The sequence below is a fragment of the Nicotiana tabacum genome, chromosome 9, assembly GCF_000715075.1.
Source record: "Nicotiana tabacum cultivar K326 chromosome 9, ASM71507v2, whole genome shotgun sequence".
NCBI lineage: Eukaryota > Viridiplantae > Streptophyta > Magnoliopsida > Solanales > Solanaceae > Nicotiana > Nicotiana tabacum.
In genome coordinates this window covers 124,149,185-124,167,660 of record NC_134088.1, presented here as the reverse complement: position 1 = coordinate 124,167,660, position 18,476 = coordinate 124,149,185, and the positions used below count along the sequence as shown (strand labels likewise).

Here is an 18,476-nt window from a genome sequence, read left to right as displayed (position 1 = left end):
AAATTCACAATCCAATTACCAAAAACGAAGGTAGATTCATGAAATATAACCAAAACCGAGTAGAGAATACTTACCCCAATCCTTGTGATGAAAATTTCTCCAACAAGCGCCTCCATCCGAGCTTGAAAATGTAAAAATGAAGCCAAAATCGCGAACCCTTGTATATAACATTCTGCCCAGCACTTCCGCATTTGCGGACAATTCGTTGCACCTGCGACCACCGCTTTTGCGGAAACACTTCACACCTGCGCTGCCCGACTTCTTCACCATTTCCGCTTCTGCGACCTCTGCTGACACCCTCCAACTCCGCACCTGTGCTCGAGCTGCCGCACATGCGGCATCGCATATGCGCCCAAATCTCCGCTTCTGTGGTCTTCCTCATCCAGCTCTCATCTCGCATCTGCGATGCCTTTATCGCTTCTGCAGCCATCGCACCCGCACAAACAAACCGCAGGTGCGATCATACCAGAACCAGTAGCCTTCAGCTTTGCACATGAAGTGAAAATGATCCGAACCTCGTCCAAAACTCATCCGGGCCATTCAGGACCCCGTTCGAATATACTAACAAGTCCAATAACATAACACGAACTTACTCGAGGCCTCAAATCACGCATAACAATATCGATACGACGAATCACACCTCAAATCAAAATCTATGAACTTTGAAACTTCAACTTCCACAACTGATGCCGAAACCTATCGAATTACGTTCGATTGACCTCAAATTTTGCACACATGTCACATTTCACATTACAGACCTATTCTAATTTCCAGAATCGGATTCCGATCCCGATATCAAAAAGTCAATCCCCGCTCAAACTTCCCAAAAAATCAACTTTCGCCATTTCAAGCCAAATTCCACTACGGACCTCCGAATCACAATCCGGACGCGCACCTAAGTCCAAAATCATCCAAGAGAGCTAACAGAACCATCAAAACTCTGTTCCGGGTTCAAATTCACAAAAAGTCAAACTTGGTCAACTTTTCTAATTTAAAGTTTCGACAATGAAATCCATTCTTCTAATTCGATTAACCTGAAAATCTAAATCGATGATTCACATAAGTGATAATGTATCATACGGAGTTACTCATGCCCGTAAACTAACGAGCGAAGGACAAATACTCAAACAACCGGTTGGGTCGTTACAATTCGCCACATGTATAAACTTTCAAGGTCTAAGTTTCACTTTCTCAAACCAAAGTGCTAAACTTAACCTTTCATAAGTGAGCAATCTTAGAAAAGTTGCAAAAGTGATCCTTCATTTTTCCATTTCTTCATTTTCACCCCCAAACTAAACATCCAATACCTGTCCCCAGATTCTTCCCATTCTCCCAAGTCATCAAAAAATGTCTGCAAATCCAACCATAGATTCTTGTACAGTTGAAACCAGTGATGGGATCAAACTCCATACCACAATCTTCAAACCAAACCAATATGAAGAAGAAGAAGAAGAAGAAAACTCATGGGGTGTGATTTTGGTGCACCCATATTCAATATTAGGGGGTAGTCAAGGTTTATTAAGAGGAATAGCAAATGGGTTGTCAAGAAAAGGGTTTAAAGCTGTGACCTTTGATATGAGAGGTGTGGGGAGATCAACTGGGAAACCTTCTATTTTTGGTTTTAAGGAAATTAAGGATGTGGTTGCTGTTTGTAAATGGTCACTTGAAAATCTGTCTGTGAATAAGATTTTGTTGGTGGGTTCTTCTGCAGGTATTCTTTTCTTGCACTTTTGAAGTTTGGAGTTTTTTAGAGTTATTGTTTTGTGTTGACAGTATAAAGAATTTTTACTTAAGTTAGACATATAATGATAATCTGAACATAGAGTTATAACTTGCTATAGATGGTTCTTTGGAGTTATGGGGTTTGCCTCTAAATTGACCTGTTTGATTAATATGTTTGATGTTTTTCATTGTGATATTTGTATTGTTCCAAGTAAAGAGTGCAATAGGGCTAGTTCACTTTATTTTAGATGCATTTCCTAATATTTTTAATAGAATTACTGAACTTTTTCTAGTAGACTTAATTGTTATCTGAATTCTCCAGTTTAGTGTAGTAGCATAAAAACAGCTAGATGCATTGAATTTTTTGGTTACAAGGATATATTAGGTGATTACTCTAAGTTGGGTGCATATATGTTAGTTCTTGAGTTGCATTTGATAGGAAACTGCTTCATGGTTTCAGTAGTGGGGATAAATTTTCATCCTTTTCCTAGTGGCCTAAAGATTAAGGATATTGTAGCCTTGAGTTTGTCGATGTTATTTGCCTATAAAGGGAGAGCTTTCTTCATTTCAACATGTATGTTGCTTGTTGCCGATGGATTCCCTAGAGAGCTTTTTCTGAGGTTCTATGTTTTTCTGCCTTTTCGCTGGAAACTTATTCTCCACGTTCCCTTTCTAGCAAAAAAGCGGCACATGGCATTAATAGAAAAGCTACAAACAAAAATTCTTACAAATAATGCAGCCGTAGCAAAGCAGCCAACGGCATTAATAACTAAAATGAAAGAGCTAATAGAAGATATTAATGGTTTAATTGGTGTCAACGACATAATAGTAATAACTAAAATGATGAATCTGATCAAGATATTAATGGTTTAAATTGGTATGGACCTCAAATATTAAGACCTTAATTTGCATGGATAAAGAGGAGACAAAAAAAAAAAAAGAATGTCACTGGAGGCCAGAAAAAGACAAGACACTTTGTGCATTTTATATTTCCTGGTTCTAGTTGATTCATGCTGCATTGCCCGGAAAGTGGTTTCTGCTAAGGAAATGCCATTGCTTTGCATATGAAAGATGATTTCTGTTTACCAATGTTGCCTGTTCTGCTGTTCATGTGTTAAAAAGATATTTTCTGAATAATTTTTGATAGTTCAGAAATATTTGCTTATGTTTTGGCAGTGTTATGAAATTCTGTAGAGAAGCCAAGCGCCTGACATTCCTTAAAGAAGTGTTGGCTGCGAAGGTTTATAAGCCTGGTACGGGATAAGACCTCATCACCAACGTTTGTGCTGCAATCCATTAGAAAATCATGCAGTTCTAAAGGGCTTAAGTTTTAAGTAAAGGATTATTTTTGGCATTCCTGATGTATAGAAATGCATGTGATGTTGTTAAGTGAGAATTTCCACCCAGGGGTGTCAAAATATAAAAAATTAGATATACACTGAAAAGTCAAAGGGAACCAACGTATAGTAAAACAAAAAAAGTTATCTAGCAATATGGTGTAATTTTCCGGCGAAGAGGTGTCGATTGACACCCTTGGGTTGAATATGGCTCCGCCACTGATGTTGTTAAAATACTTCACGTAGTTCTACTATGGCCATAGTTAAACTTACAGGGCAAAGTACTTGTTTCCTTCCAACTTTAATTGTTGTCCCAGGGTCTTACACCATATTGGTGGCTGAAAATCTTGATTACTTAAGCAAGATTCTGGTTAAGCTAAAAGCAAGTACATTTATGTTATTTCTCCCTAAATAATTTCCTATTCTAATTTGTTCACAAGAAGGTTGAGAGCTCCATGCCATTATCAAAGAAAAAGGTTGAGAGCTCCATGCCATTATCAAAGAAAAAGGTTGAGAGCTCCATGCCATTATCAAAGAAAAAGGTTGAGAGCTCCATGCTGCAGATACGTAGTGTCTTTGACATCTATGCTTTACGGATTACTGCTGCTCAAGTTCCATAATTGTTTTCTGTTGCTGCCACTATTATCGCCGTAGATGTTGGATGTTTTAACCCCCCCCCCCCGGGGCCATGAAGTATACCTCAAACATTTTAAGTTAAAATTAAGGAGGTGCCATAAGTGGAAAAGTACACTATTAATCATGTTGTTTTTTGCGGAAAGAAATGTTACCATAAAACAATCAAATTGATGAATTATGGGATTGAGCTTCAAACTAGTTTCACTGTTACTTTATCTCTGATTCTGTATGCAGCATCATTACTCAACTGAACTGAAGTAATTCTCAAGTATGTTATGAGTCCAAAAGCACGTGTCTGAACAAGTTGAGTCATAACATTCCCCACGTGGTAAATTCAATTATGCCAATGAATTATTTGTAGAAAGTTGTTCCTTTTAACTACTTGTCTGCTCCATGCCTCCAGAAATGCATGCAATAGAAGTAATTGTTATGTCAGAAATTATTTAGTTGTCCTTCCCTATTTCCTTTTGGTGTTGATGGATTTCCTTTTTTTTTTTTTTTTTTGCCTTTTGATGATTCATACTGTTTCCTCTTCTTTCCTTTTCTCTTGGAAGAAGGGAAGTTTCTTAAACTCACTGCTTTCCAATCCTCTCATATTATTCTCTCTGTAATCTCCTCATATTGAACTATGTTCATTGCCTTTTCTGGATAGTGGAATCAAGGTGTATCCAACTAAGTTTGAACATATCTAGAACAAACGCTTTGGTCCTTTCTAGTATTTTCAGGCCTCTTGATGTAGGACAGTGTAAGAATATGCAGTATGGGATTAAAGTTGTCTTTTTAAGTAATGGAAGACGGAAAGAAGAATGGAGGATAGAGTAAGACCACCTTTTTAGGTTAAGTCAACCACCCCTTAGTTTAACTGTTAGGAATAAGAAGAGTTGAAGAGAGCGAGCGATTGTCTGATATATGTAAGTGCTTGTTGCATTGCTTTAGTAAGCAATAACATCACATCGCTCTATCATATTCTCCAGCATACCATGTCAAATGCTATTTGACTATTTGAGCAGATTACCTGGCTACTAATAAATCTGTTCTTTCAAAAAATTTGTTCCTTAGGTTAGCTGTAACATCAGTTTTTTTTTTATAAGATAAGCTAAAAGGTTAGCTGTAGCAAAACATTTTTGGATGTGATACAATTCCTTAGAAATTTCGGGACTTCGATTTTGCCTGATTAGAAAGAATCTTCGGGTTAGTTAGGAGGATGGTATGACCATTTGTTTACTTTTGTCTCACTGTTTTATGTTGCATTACCATTTGTTGGAAGGATGGACTCTGAAAATTTATTTGTTGCTTGTCGAAAAGAAACAGAGGAAATAAGATTTGCATGTTTGATGTTCAACTTTCCCTTTATGACATATTTACCTGATAATGGTGGTGTAACCATTTCCCATCAATTTATCTCATTTTTTATATACGTTTTTAACAGGTGCACCAATAGCAGGATCTGCAGTAGAACAGGTTGAACAGATTGTAGGTTATGTAAGTATTGGGTACCCTTTTGGTTTAATGGCCTCAATCCTCTTTGGTCGACATCACAAAAACATATTAAAATCACCCAAATCAAAGCTCTTCATCATGGGCACACAAGACGGATTCACCAGCATTAAGCAGCTAAACAACAAGCTTAGATGTGCAGCAGGACGTGTAGAGAAACATCTTATCGAAGGTATTGGCCACTTTGAGTTGGAAGGGCCTGCCTATGATTCTCACATGGTAAATCTTATTGTAGAATTCATTGACAGTTTATAGGGTTTCTACCTGGTGTTGCATGGGAAGTGTTAGGCATTGTCACAAAATGGTGCTTTCTGGCTAGTCTTCTGATGGCCTTCCACTGAGCGGATATGTGGATGTACGCTATGATGATCCAGAGAAACGTGTGGTTTCTGAACCCATTGAGATGACGGCCCATGTTAAATTTCCGACACCTGATTCTTACAAGAGATATGGAATTGAGGGCTCTTTTTGTGGTTTTGGTAAAGGGTGGCTACTGCTTCCATGATCCTAACTTGTGTATTTTAGTTGCATTATTTTTTTTTTTCCTATGCAGATTAGGACTTGTATTTTTGGTGTTTTCTTTCAATCATCTTGTATGAGCTATAATAGTGTGTGCATTTAGAACAGCCTGCACAGCTTGGCAAGAAAAGGAATATCTTTCTTTGTTCTTTCTTTTTCCTTTTTGTAGAAGAGAATGAGTATAGTTAATCTCAACTAGTTTGGGATTGAGGCGTAGTTGTTATTGCTTTAACTGTTTTTTTCTCAGAAAAATGATACTCCCTCTGTTTCAATTTATGCGAGCCTATTTTCTTTTTAGTCCGTGCAAAAAAGAATGACCCCAATTCTTATTTGGAAACAATTTACCTTATGCAACGATTTATACTCACACAAAATATCTGTGTCTTATTTTACATCACACGTTCAAAATGTATTCTCTTTTTTTGAACTCCGTGCCCAGTCAAATAGGTTCACATAAATTAAAACGGAGAAAGTATTTTATGTTTTTGCTTCCGGAGATATTTTGTAACTTGTTTAAAACTGAAACATAGTTATTATTATTGTTTTTTTTTATTTTTTTTAATAATCCTAATATAGGTATTACTATGTGAACTAATCTTAACTTTGACGTGAGTAATTTTATTCTGCGGAAACATTAGTGAGGAGACAAGACTAGAGAGAAAAAATTCTCGCTAATAGGATATAAGTCTCAAACAAAAAAGCCTAGAGCATGCTAGCGAAATAGTCACAAAATTACAGTGGTACAAAAGTAGTGGAAATTATTATTTTACCTAAAAGATAAATACTTAACTTGCTATAATAAGTTAACGTACACTAATATAAAAAAAAAATATTTATTCTGTGAACATATATTAGTTAAATCCTTTTATTTTTTATTAATTAACTCAGTGCTCTCACGTGCTTACCACTCGCTTGGGAGTAGTTTTTCTGGGGTTAAAAAAACAAAAATACTAATACATAAGTTGAAAATTAACATCACATTTATTTATGTATGGTCAAAAACATATAATCTAATTTTTCTATTCCTTTTTCCCTCACCCAAAAACCAATCTAATAAAACATTTCAGCCTCCTATTTACAGACTTCAGCAAACACAGAGCACACTCTCATGGCGTCCAATCCAATTCCTCCTCCATCATTCAGACCACCAAGAACCGACCCATTAACCCAAAAAAATCTCATCATACCCGGGTCCAAATCCATTGACCCGAATTCTTCACTGAATCTTGAGAAGCTAAAGGAGAAAGAAGCAAAAGAGAGAAAAGAAGAAACCAATAAAAAGATAGCTTCACAAAAAGCCATATCCATAATTCTACGTAGAGAAGCTACAAAAGCAGTTATTGAGTATAAGAAGAAAAAGGGGAATTCTAAGAAGCTTTTGCCACGTACTGTTCTTGAAGCTCTTCACGAACGTATTACTGCTTTGCGTTGGGAATCTGCTCTCAAGGTTCGTGTTTTTTTTTTTGTATAGTTATTTTGAGTTTTTATTCTGAATTTTGCAACCCAAGTTGGAATTTTTCTGGGAACTGATAATTGTAGTGCAAACTTTCGTCTGGACTGAGGAAGGTACAATCATAACTGTATATGGTACAATTGCTGAAGCACATGTTGAGTTTTTAATTTTGGAGCCAAAGTTGGAATTATTCTGCGAATTGATAATCATTGTGCGTTTTTTGTTTGAGTGGTGCAATGTTTTGTTTGGACTGAGGAAGGTACTATTATAACTGGCTATTGTACAACACATTGGAAGCACTTGTTGATTTTTCTTATATCCTAATCTTGGAATCCAAGTTGGAATTTTTCTGGGAATTGATAATTATGGTGCATTTTTTTTGTCTGGACTGAGGGGTACTATTATAACTGCATATTGTACAACACATTTGATGCACGTATTGAGTTTTTACTTTTTAATGCTCTTTTTGTTTCTTCACTTTGGAAGCCAAGTTGGATATTTTTTACTGGGAACTGATTATGATGGTGCAGTTTTGTTTGGACTGAGAAATGTAGAATCATAAGTTTGTAACGTTTTCCTTTGTTCAAGTTGATTCATGCTGCATTGCTAGGAGAGTGGTTTCTACGAACCAAATGCCATTGCTGAGCATATGAAAGATGATTTCTGTTTACTGATTTTTTATGTTCATGTGTTACCAGACCCCACTTGTGGGAACTCACTGGGTTGTTATTGTATGTTTATGTGTTAGAGGAAACATTTGGTTATGTTTTGGCGGTGATTAAATTCTGTAGAGGTGCCCAAAGCATTATCATGATTCCCTTTTGGGCTTTCAGGTCTTTGAACTCCTCCAGGAGCAGCTGTGGTACAGGCCCAACGCGGGTATTTATATCAAATTAATCGTCATGCTTGGGAAATGTAAGCAACCCGAAAAAGCTCAATCCCTATTTGAGATGATGGTGGAAGAAGGCTGTGTCGTGAATCAAGAAGCTTACACTGCTCTTTTGTCTGCCTATAGCCGCAGTGGTCTTTTTCACAAAGCTTTTTCTATCCTAGAAGAGATGAAGAACACTCCAAACTGCCAACCCGATGTCTTCACATATACCATCCTGATGAAGTCCTGCCTTCAGGTTTATGACTTCGATAAAGTGCAAATCCTGCTTTCGGACATGGATTTTATGGGAATTAAACCCAATACAGTAACATATAATACACTCATTGATTCCTATGGCAAAGCAAAAAGGTTTGGTTACTTTTCAGCGTTATAGTTCTATTTCTGATTTTCCACCTTAGCTGACAAGAAAGTTTTAATTATGCACAACTGGAACTTGAGTTTTCTACCTAGTTGTGAAATGAGCTCCACGACGCTATCTAACTTTTGGCTTTGTGCTATCTTTGCTTACTAAAATGTTTTATACTGTTGATATCATTTTCTCAGACACAAGTGTGGGCATTAGTTTGTATTGATAGGGAAATTGATTCGGTTATTCTTTTAATTGCCAAAGGTTCAAAGAGATGGAATCCACACTTGTTGAAATGCTGCGGCGAAGAGACTGCAAGCCAGATGTGTGGACCATGAACTCAACATTGAGAGCATTTGGTGGCAGTGGGCAAATAGAAATGATGGAAAAATGCTACGAGAAGTTTCAGAGTGCTGGAATTGAACCAAGCATTAAGACATTTAACATACTCTTAGATTCATATGGGAAAACAGAAAATTATGAGAAAATGAGTGCTGTAATGGAGTTTATGCAGAAATACCATTTTTCATGGACGATAGTTACCTATAATATCGTAATAGATGCATTTGGAAGGGCTGGGGATTTAAAGCAGATGGAATTTCTTTTTAGGCTGATGCAGTCTGAGAGGATAAAACCAAACTGTGTTACTCTTTGTTCACTTGTAAGAGCATATGGGAAGGCTGGTAAAGCTGAAAAAGTCGGAGCTATTTTGCGATTCATTGAGAATTCTGACGTGGCGCTTGACACAGTGTTTTTTAACTGCCTAGTGGATGCGTATGGGATGATGGGATGCTTTGTGGAGATGAAAGGGGTACTTGAGATGATGGAAAGAAGCGGATGTAAGCCCGATAAGATAACGTACAGAAGTATGATTAAAGCCTATTCAGTAAATGGAATGAGTAGCAAAGCGACGGAGATGCGAAACCTACTTGCCTCATTGGAAAAGGCGCGATAGCTTCTTAGTTCAAAGGGCTAGGAATTCCAATGGACAAGAAGGTGTTTTTACGATCACATGCCTTTGGTACGATAACTTCTGAGATGCCGTTGTTGTGGCTTCAGATAGAGGTGCAAGAGTTCTCAGTCGCCTCAGTGTTGAACTGAATACTGTCAGCTAAGGAAAAGGATTGTCACTAAACAGCTTAATTTGCCAATGAACACAATCAGGTAAATTATTCAAAGTGCCTTGAAGATATACAACCAGGTCTGGTGTACCCTCTCTTTTGCCCTTTCAATCCCATAGGATTCAGTGCCTAAAATCTTGTTTTTTCCTGCATAAAATTTATCCCACACCATCATAGATTGTCCAATATAAGACACTGTAGTATGGTTGTTGTTAGATCTGTATGTAAATCGTCTAATGGTAATTTTTCCCATTGATCTTTTACCTGGAAATTTGTACTGACAAATAGGGGAGACGGACAAAATACCTTTTTCGACTTATATATGGATTCCCATGAACTCATTTTGATTTGCAGTTATTTGTCCATCAGCTTTGGTATTTATGCTGAGGTAAATCATGGTTCCATTGCTCTGCTCATTATTTGTGTTAGTTTTTGTGAAAATCTACCCGTGCGTTGTTCTTGGTTTATGGAAAGCATTTTGATTAGTTTTCTGGAAACCAAAGAGCTTTAATAAACGAGCCCTATTGCTCCCATTTTATCAGTTTCTGGCTTGCCATGTTAAGTGCAAAAGTTGGTTTTCCATACTATGAGAGAACCTGTACTACTTTTTTTAGCATTTGACCTCTGTGTTTTGATGTCTCTGAAATGTGTATTTAATGATCTTGTCAGCTGGAACTGGACTGTGGTTGAGAGGAGCAGTCAATGCAGCTTAGACCACCAACACAGAATCAGTTTTCCAAGGCCAAGATTATGCTAACTTAGGCTTCCATCCGTCTCTTGAGGCTCAATTGAAGCAGCAGTCAAACAATTGTCTTTCTCAAATGTGCCTAAGAAATATTCACTATGACAAACAACAACAAACCGAGTGAGGTAAGGTAGTGCTTACGCAGACCTTACTGTCATCGTGTGAAGGCGGAGAAATTGTTTCTGATAGACGCTGAATTAGGAAAAGCATAGTCACAACATTGTTGAACTATTCACTATGGCAAAATCATAGTTATATCTTTGAATGATTACATATCTAATTGGAAGGGAGCCTTGGCGTAACTGGTAAAGTTGCTGCCATGTGACCAGGGGTCACGGTTTCTAGCTGTGGAAATAACCTCTTGCATTGCAGAAATGCAGGGTAAAGTTGCGTACAATAGACCCTTGTGGTCCAGTCCTTTCCCCCGGACTCCGTGCATAGCGGGAGCTTAATTCACCGTGCTACCCTTTTATTACATATCTAATTGGACCATGATTTTGTCTTTGCTATTAACTTTCTTTGTTTTAAGAAAATTGTAAATGGCTTGGTGGTTGTTTTCAGCACGTATCTAGTCAATTCTAATCACTAATCCCTTGGAATATTCGTCATTAAAATCAAAATTATGTCAAACTAGGTAATGTAAAATGGGAAGAATTTTCAAACAGTAGCATCAATGGATTACCTGATGGGTACATTTACATATATAAAAATTATTAAAATTGTCCTAGCATTCCATCTCATTAAACAATGACAAGATGTCAAAGTTCCAAACAAAGAAAGAGAAAAAGATACAATGACTGTATAAAACCAAATTCTCACGAAACATAAAAGAGAAAATTGCAATTTTGGCTCCCTACCTATAGATAATCTCTAAATTTGGTCTTCATCTTATCGATTGAGCACACAACACATTTCCTTTTTGTAATTTCTTGAATTTAATCATTGACACCAACGTCTGAGTTAGTAACATCCTAATTAGCGGTATTATTACTTTTAGTCCGCATTAGAAACTAATTATATTTGGTAGCCGAAAAGTGTATAAAATTTGTATAATTTTTGTATATAATATACAAAATGTATATATATATAAATAATATACAAATTTATATATTTTTTCGACTATCATTTTTACAGTGGCTATACAATGTCATTTTTCCTCCTAATTATGCATCACTTTTGCTATTAAGTTTTAACAAACAAACGTGTAAGGAGATTTAGAGTTGGACATAAGAATTGTAAGAGAATGAAGTAGTTTTTCACATGCACATGTACCATTTCATCAAATCAATGCATAATATTAAAAAGGGAAAAAAAGCTTATATGCTCAAATAGATTAAGGAGGTCCTTAATTAGACAACCTAATCATTAAGAGGCAACAATACTAATCGTATTGTCAATGGTTTATCTCAAAGTTTAAGAGTTTTATTTCTTTCTTCAAGCATTCGCCATTCAGAACCCTCTAATTCGACTAATTTGAATTTGTACCATCGATAACTAGCTATCGACCTTTTATGATTCCCTATTAACCCTATAAATATATATAAATATATATAACCTTAGGTAGAAAGAGACAAAGTGGATTTTAACAAACTGAGGGACCAAAGTATCAATACTTTCACATAAAAAGAGTCATAGTTCTGGTTTGTCAAACAATACCTTACATTCTTAATTAAATGTTTCCAATTTGAGCTTTGGGTGTAGAGTCGCATTTGGAAGGAAGCTTATTTTTGACCTCCAAAATATAATTTTTTAGCGCGAGTCGAATTTGTTAAGTTTCAAAGCGAATACAAGTATGAGTTATAAACCAAAAAAAAAAAGAAAAAAAGAATTAACTTAAACATCCACTCACGTAACTACTTAAACTAAAAATGGTTGGCAGACATATAATATATGTATCATTTATGAATAGTATGTCAAACCTCTCAATTACAACGAGGGTAAAAATGATATTTTTTTGCTTATATAATGAACAGGGGCGGATCCAACCTATTACATGTGGGTTCCCGGGAACCCAGTAGCTTTTGTATATACCCTGTATATATATTACAAAATTCGCTAAATATCCATAAATATTTGATTGTGAACCCATTTACTTATTGTATATTTATTTAAGGTCGCTATAGGAATCCATAAACTTTAAATCCTGGATCCGCCTCTGATAATGAAGTGATGTTACTGAGAACATCTATTATAACATAATATGAAAAATTAGTTTCAGAAAAATATGGTTGCTATATTGAAATCCTAATATAGAAAATGACTGTTATAATAATCATAATTTTGTATAATAATGTATATTGAATAGGAGAATTAAACTGGAATTCAACTGTTATTTGTGTAGAGATGCAACCAAAAAAAAGTAATACGTACTACTACTACTACTATTTCAATTATGTCCCCTTTTTAAGATTAAAACACAGACAAGTATGCAAATGCTTTCTCGCATTTCAGCTTCATCCACCGCTCTCTTCCACCTCCGTTCTTCTCTTCTCCGACCCAGATTTTCTTTTCACCCAAACAACCCCTTTTCACTCCCAATTCAACCCCATCACCGCCGTCTATTATTTTCTTCATCTATGGACTCAGCTACTGCTTCCACCGTTGATTCAGTTGCTGACAATTTCAAGAAACAAAGTTTAGAAAATAATGATAGCAGCAATAGCAAACGTTTGTTGAAACTAGAAGAGCTTAATTGGGATCATTCTTTTGTTCGTGAACTTCCTGCTGATCTAAGAACCGATACCATCCCAAGAGAGGTCTTTTCTATTTTTGTGAAATCTTGATTGTTTTTTTTTTTTTAATTGAAGCTGTGATCTTTATTGAATTGTTGATTTGATTTGAAACTGGAAAGTTCCCTTATGTATTAGAACTAATTGTAATTTCGTTAACTTTTTATTGGCAATTGTTGAAAATGATTACAATTGAGAGAGTTAATAAGAGGGTGTTTGGCACCCAAGGGTGTGACCAGTGGTCAGCAAAGGTGTGACCCAGTGGTCAGTCAAGTGGCTTACAACCATGAGACCTAGGTTAGAACCATGATGTCTCAGGTTCAACTCCCAGAGACAAAAAACACTAGGGGATTCTTTCAATCTTTTTTCCGAGGCTTGGTGGATAGAGTTATCTGGTACCTCATGCTGGTGGGAGTTATTAGGTATCCCGTAGAATTAGTCAAGGTGTCCACAAGCCGGCCGGACACCATGGTTATTAAAAGAAAATTAAGAGGGTCTTTGGCTAAGCTTAGTTGGTCAAGCATTTTTTTTACCGCAACATCACCTTTCTAGTTTCAACACTTTTATCTGAACACGTAACTGCTTATTTGTAAAACCATCACTTAAAAATGTTTTTAATCACTTGAAGTTTATCAGCTATTTACAATCATGTCACCCGAGCGGCCTTTGAATATACTCGTGGATTATTAGCTATATGAGGAAGGTTCATCTTTTGCTAGTTTATGAGAGTTTCTTTGGCAGCATAACAAGAAAGTTGAAATATTGATGTTGGATATGTAATAAGTGCTGCATTCCCTTTCAATTATAATCTGAAGAAAATTTATTTTATTGCAAGTTATTCATGTTTGTAAAATTTGTGCTTGAAAATTGTCTTGATAGAAATTTCGTTGAAGTTTTATTCAATTGAGGTTCAGACACTAGGTGAACTTCTGTGAGTTTTCATTTGGCAATATTGAAATGGTTCACAAGTTTGATATTTTATAGACTTGTTTCATGGGTAGTAGCCGGATGAGGAAGATTAAAATCTCTACTCGTAGTGTGTCTGCATAGCAAGAAATTTGAAATCCTGATGTTTCATATGTATTAAGTGCTGCAGTCCCCTATGAATTTTTCTATGATGTAATATGATGTTGATTTTGTTGCATAGGATGGAAATTGTGTTGCAAGTTAGTTAGCCGAGTCAAATATTGTGCTTATGTAGGTATTGCATGCTTGCTATACAAAAGTGTTGCCTTCTGTAGAGGTGGAGAATCCCCAGCTCGTTGTGTGGTCAGAATCAGTAGCAGAGTTACTTGAGTTGGATCCTAAAGAGTGAGGTTTTAATGCTTGCTGAAGATTGTCCTTTCTAATTGTGTTGTGACGGAAGTGACACTGAATTCTTTTTAACCTTTCAGATTTGAGAGGCCTGGTTTTCCACTTCTGTTCTCAGGGGCATCACCTTTAGTGGGAGCGTAAGTGTCGCTTCTCTAGTTTGGATCTGCTTAAACTTTTTAAGTCTTATAACATGTTATGTTATATTTGCTTGTTCAGTGTGCCTTATGCCCAGAACTATGGAGGACATCAGTTTGGGACGTGGGCCGGTCAGCTAGGTGATGGTCGAGCAATAACTCTTGGAGAGGTTTTGAATTCAAAATCCGAAAGGTGGGAGCTGCAGCTAAAGGGTGCTGGGAAGACCCCATATAGCCGTTTTGCTGATGGTCTCGCAGTGCTTCGGAGTAGTATTCGGGAATTCCTCTGCAGTGAAGCAATGCACAGCCTTGGAATCCCAACTACAAGAGCACTCTGTCTTGTAACGACAGGAAAAGATGTCACTAGGGACATGTTTTATGAGTATGTTAGTTACTCTTACAGTTTTGGTGCCATTTAATCTGCCAGGATACATTGAGACTTTTGTTGCATTCTCTCTCTCTCTCTCTCTCTCTGTATATATATAGTTAAATTCACAGTATGTCTATCATTTTTGTTTTAAAATATTTTTGAGTCCAAGACTCTTTCGAAGAATGATATAAACACAGTTTTTACATTAAAATTGATGAGAACCACTTGTGAACTTTTTTCACTGAAGACTTGGAGTCTGAAAAGGGATCCATGTTATAGGATTATGCTCGGGATAGTTGGTCTTTTTGGTCCATTCAAGTGTGTTTTTGTTTCCGCTGTTGATGACTCCGTTTTTCCTCATGCAGTGGGAACCCGAAGGATGAGCCTGGTGCAATTGTCTGTAGAGTTGCTCAATCCTTCCTGCGTTTTGGTTCTTACCAACTACATGCCTCTAGGGGTAAAAAGGATCTTGAGATTGTGCGTACTTTAGCAGACTATGCCATTAGATATCACTTCCCCCATCTAGAGAACATGAGCAAGAGTGAAAGCATATCATTCAGCACAGGCGAAGAAGATGATTCGGCTGTGGATTTAACTTCAAACAAATATGCAGGTAAATATGTTGATCGTGTTGAAGTGGATATTGGGGTGGATTGTATCTGTCTTTGCTATATTTGATCTCCTTTTTAATACTGGATTGAGTGTGGTCGAAGAGTGTTCGTAATTGCCTCTTGATGAGCAGTCCTTGTCTCAACATTGCCATTGTCAGCAAAACTCTTAATGATCTTCTCATCTTTATGCGTCTGTGCCAGTTCTCCTTAATGTACTTCTATGTAAGTGGAAAAGGGATAATATAATGCGTTTTTGTGGCCATTTGTACGGGTTTGGTAATGATCTGCCAGGCTTCTGCAATCCAGCTAATGATTAGTTTGAGGCAAACTTCTATTTTCAGACTCCAAAATACTTAATATCGAGAAAAAGTAGTACTTTTTGTCATTAAAAGATACTACTTATCGATTACCTTACTATGTGTTAATATTTGTTATCTTGAAATAGATATAGGTGGATTGCCTCTTGATGCCTGTTCTAAATTCGAGTGATGGTAATTGCCTCTTGATGAGTAGTCCGTGGTCTCAATATTTCCATTCTCAGCAAACTCTTAATGATCTTCTCATTTTCCGTGTCACGTGGAAAGGGATAGTACTATTCTTTTTATTGGCCATTTGTGCAGTCTTGGTGATGATCTGCTAGGCTCTACCATCCAGATAAAATAGGACTTGGAGTTTATACATGCATTCTCGTCATAGTCCTAACTTCATTTTCATTATGTTCTGTGCCATTTGTTGTGTGTTCTTGTTACAGACTTGAAAAAATATATTTTTAGCTGCATACTTTGACTCCTTCACAAATTACTCTCCTCACATGCATTATGTATGGCACATTTTTTCAGCATGGGCAGTGGAAGTTGCTGAGCGGACTGCTTCTATGATTGCAAGGTGGCAAGGTGTTGGGTTCACACACGGAGTGATGAATACTGATAACATGAGTGTGTTAGGCCTCACCATTGATTACGGCCCTTTTGGATTCTTAGATGCGTTTGATCCGAGTTACACGCCAAATACCACTGATCTACCTTACAGAAGATACTGTTTTGCAAATCAGCCGGATATAGGTTTATGGAATGTTGCTCAGTTTGCTAAAACTCTATCTACTGCAGAGTTGCTAAATGATAAGGAGTCAAATTATGTCATGGAGAGGTGACATGAAATACTACCATCGCTTGTCGTTATCTTTTTTACTGTTGACTGACATTTTATCTATTGATTTTTTTAGGTATGGCATCAAATTTATGGACGACTATCAAGCTATCATGATGAAAAAGCTTGGTTTGGCTAAGTACAATAAACAAATGATTGGTGATCTACTTAAGAATATGGCTGTTGATAAAGTTGATTACACCAACTTCTTCCGATTGCTATCAAACGTCAAGGCCGATCCTACAATTCCAGCAGAACAGTTACTGATTCCTCTGAAAGCTGCTCTTTTGGATATTGGTATGGAACGCAAGGAAGCTTGGACAAGCTGGGTGAAATCCTACATACAGGAGGTACGCATAATTAACTTATTTTCTTTGAATCAGGAATTATCTTCTGCTTGAGCTCAGTCATAGTACATTTGTAAATCATGGCGACAAAGTCATATAATCTTTTTTTTAATTGTGCTCTGTTTTGTGTTTCTGTTTACTTGTATACTGTGTTCCTGTTCATAAGGATCTAGAGTGCTATTTTATTATGCTTTTAAATTTTGTAGAATAACTTCTTACTCACCTGCACTGTTTCCCGTAGAGGCGTAGACACGGGGCTGCTGTTGGTGGAAATGCCAAATTTCTCTCCAAGAAGATAACCTGCTTCATCTGTAAATCTATGTTATTTTTAGGGCTTCACTATCTCCGCGTCCCACCCCCTTACTCTCCCCAACCTCATACAGGATCTAAAGTCACTTAGTTTAGGATGTGTTTGATCTTATTATATTTATACTTTTAAATTTTTTTTTCTATATGTATACATAGTTCGAGTCAAAAGCAATAGGTACAGTTGAACTACTGAAGGCCCCCTAATGATGCAAAAACATAAAAAGAGTAAGGGAAAAATGGAGCCAAAAGTTTAAAGTAAGAAGAAGAGAAAAAAGTCGGATGTAGGAACTATAGCTTAAAGTAAATGTACAAGTAACGGTTGTATTATTGCTGCAGTCGACGATGATACTGGCACGAAACCGTTATCCTTGCTTACAATATGTGCTCAATTTACTCTATTTGGTTCAACTTTTCTATACTATGTACATCTTTCTTGCTGCAAGATGCTTAACTAGCCACTATTCTACTCTACAGCTGTCTACTAGTGGTGTATCGGACCAGGAGAGAAAGGCCTCCATGAATTCTGTAAATCCAAAGTACATCCTTAGAAACTACCTATGCCAAAGCGCGATTGATGCAGCTGAACAAGGCGACTTTGGGGAGGTCCGACGACTACTGAAAGTTATGCAATATCCATTTGATGAACAACCTGGCATGGAGAAGTACGCTCGTCTGCCTCCAGCTTGGGCTTATCGTCCAGGCGTAGGCATGCTTTCTTGTTCCTCATGAGTTGATCTATCTATTATGGAATACAAGATATTAACTTGTATATGTAATAGAAATTTTTAGTCTACGTTCTTGTAGTAATATGTAAAAGGTGTAGCTCTTTGTTCTTTATTGTCCTAGCCTATTTGGCCTTGTTTCTGGACTTCTGGGTTATAAAGTCTGTAGCATTTCCACTCTTATTTTTGTGCTGGAAAATGCGTTTTTTTTCCGTCTCATGTTACGGAAATGAAACTATTAAAGTAAGATGCCGGAACTCTTGCTTTCGTCTTGTCTTTACTCTTTCCCATCTTCCCGTCGCCTGTCGACTCAACTCTGATACCCGAATCTCCTTTTGTTTGAAGTTTATTGGACATGAATGAACCCGAACAGATGTACCCGCCGCTTCTTCTTTCTGCCGTATGGGTTCAGTTTCATAATGTTATTATCGGACTCCATTTATTAAATTTGGTCTAACTATATTACAAACTTATGTTTTTACTATCTTAATCTTATTATAGTAGACAAACTATTTTAATCTTATTA

General features: G+C 36.8%; 3 protein-coding genes across 5 annotated transcripts; all 3 read left to right on the top strand.

Annotated features, from left to right (window-relative positions):
- The first annotated feature begins 1,267 nt into the window (after positions 1 to 1,267).
- On the top strand, positions 1,268 to 5,906 carry LOC107809440 (uncharacterized). 2 transcript variants are annotated; one of them, XM_016634075.2, is made up of 3 exons: positions 1,268 to 1,711; positions 5,125 to 5,364; positions 5,441 to 5,906. In XM_016634075.2, exons 1-3 carry the CDS (start codon positions 1,348 to 1,350, stop codon positions 5,509 to 5,511), a joined length of 675 nt encoding a protein of 224 aa, XP_016489561.1. In that variant the 5' UTR covers positions 1,268 to 1,347; the 3' UTR covers positions 5,512 to 5,906. The 2 variants fall into 2 exon arrangements, with proteins under 2 accessions (XP_016489561.1, XP_016489560.1); XM_016634074.2 differs by having other exon boundaries at positions 1,269 to 1,711; positions 5,125 to 5,906.
- Positions 5,907 to 6,721: 815 nt separating this feature from the next.
- On the top strand, positions 6,722 to 10,759 carry LOC107809437 (pentatricopeptide repeat-containing protein At5g48730, chloroplastic-like). 2 transcript variants are annotated; one of them, XM_075222223.1, is made up of 4 exons: positions 6,722 to 7,158; positions 7,998 to 8,404; positions 8,667 to 9,566; positions 10,193 to 10,759. In XM_075222223.1, exons 1-3 carry the CDS (start codon positions 6,820 to 6,822, stop codon positions 9,355 to 9,357), a joined length of 1,437 nt encoding a protein of 478 aa, XP_075078324.1. In that variant the 5' UTR covers positions 6,722 to 6,819; the 3' UTR covers positions 9,358 to 9,566; positions 10,193 to 10,759. The 2 variants fall into 2 exon arrangements, with proteins under 2 accessions (XP_075078324.1, XP_075078325.1); XM_075222224.1 differs by having other exon boundaries at positions 6,735 to 7,158; positions 8,667 to 9,603; positions 10,193 to 10,533.
- A 1,826-nt stretch (positions 10,760 to 12,585) lies between these two features.
- LOC107809439 (uncharacterized) lies at positions 12,586 to 18,217 on the top strand. Its single transcript, XM_016634073.2, has 8 exons — positions 12,586 to 13,024; positions 14,199 to 14,308; positions 14,392 to 14,448; positions 14,528 to 14,827; positions 15,181 to 15,428; positions 16,266 to 16,572; positions 16,649 to 16,922; positions 17,703 to 18,217. The coding sequence occupies exons 1-8, from the start codon at positions 12,695 to 12,697 to the stop codon at positions 17,955 to 17,957; spliced, it is 1,881 nt and encodes a 626-aa protein (XP_016489559.1). The 5' UTR covers positions 12,586 to 12,694; the 3' UTR covers positions 17,958 to 18,217.
- Positions 18,218 to 18,476: the final 259 nt, after the last annotated feature.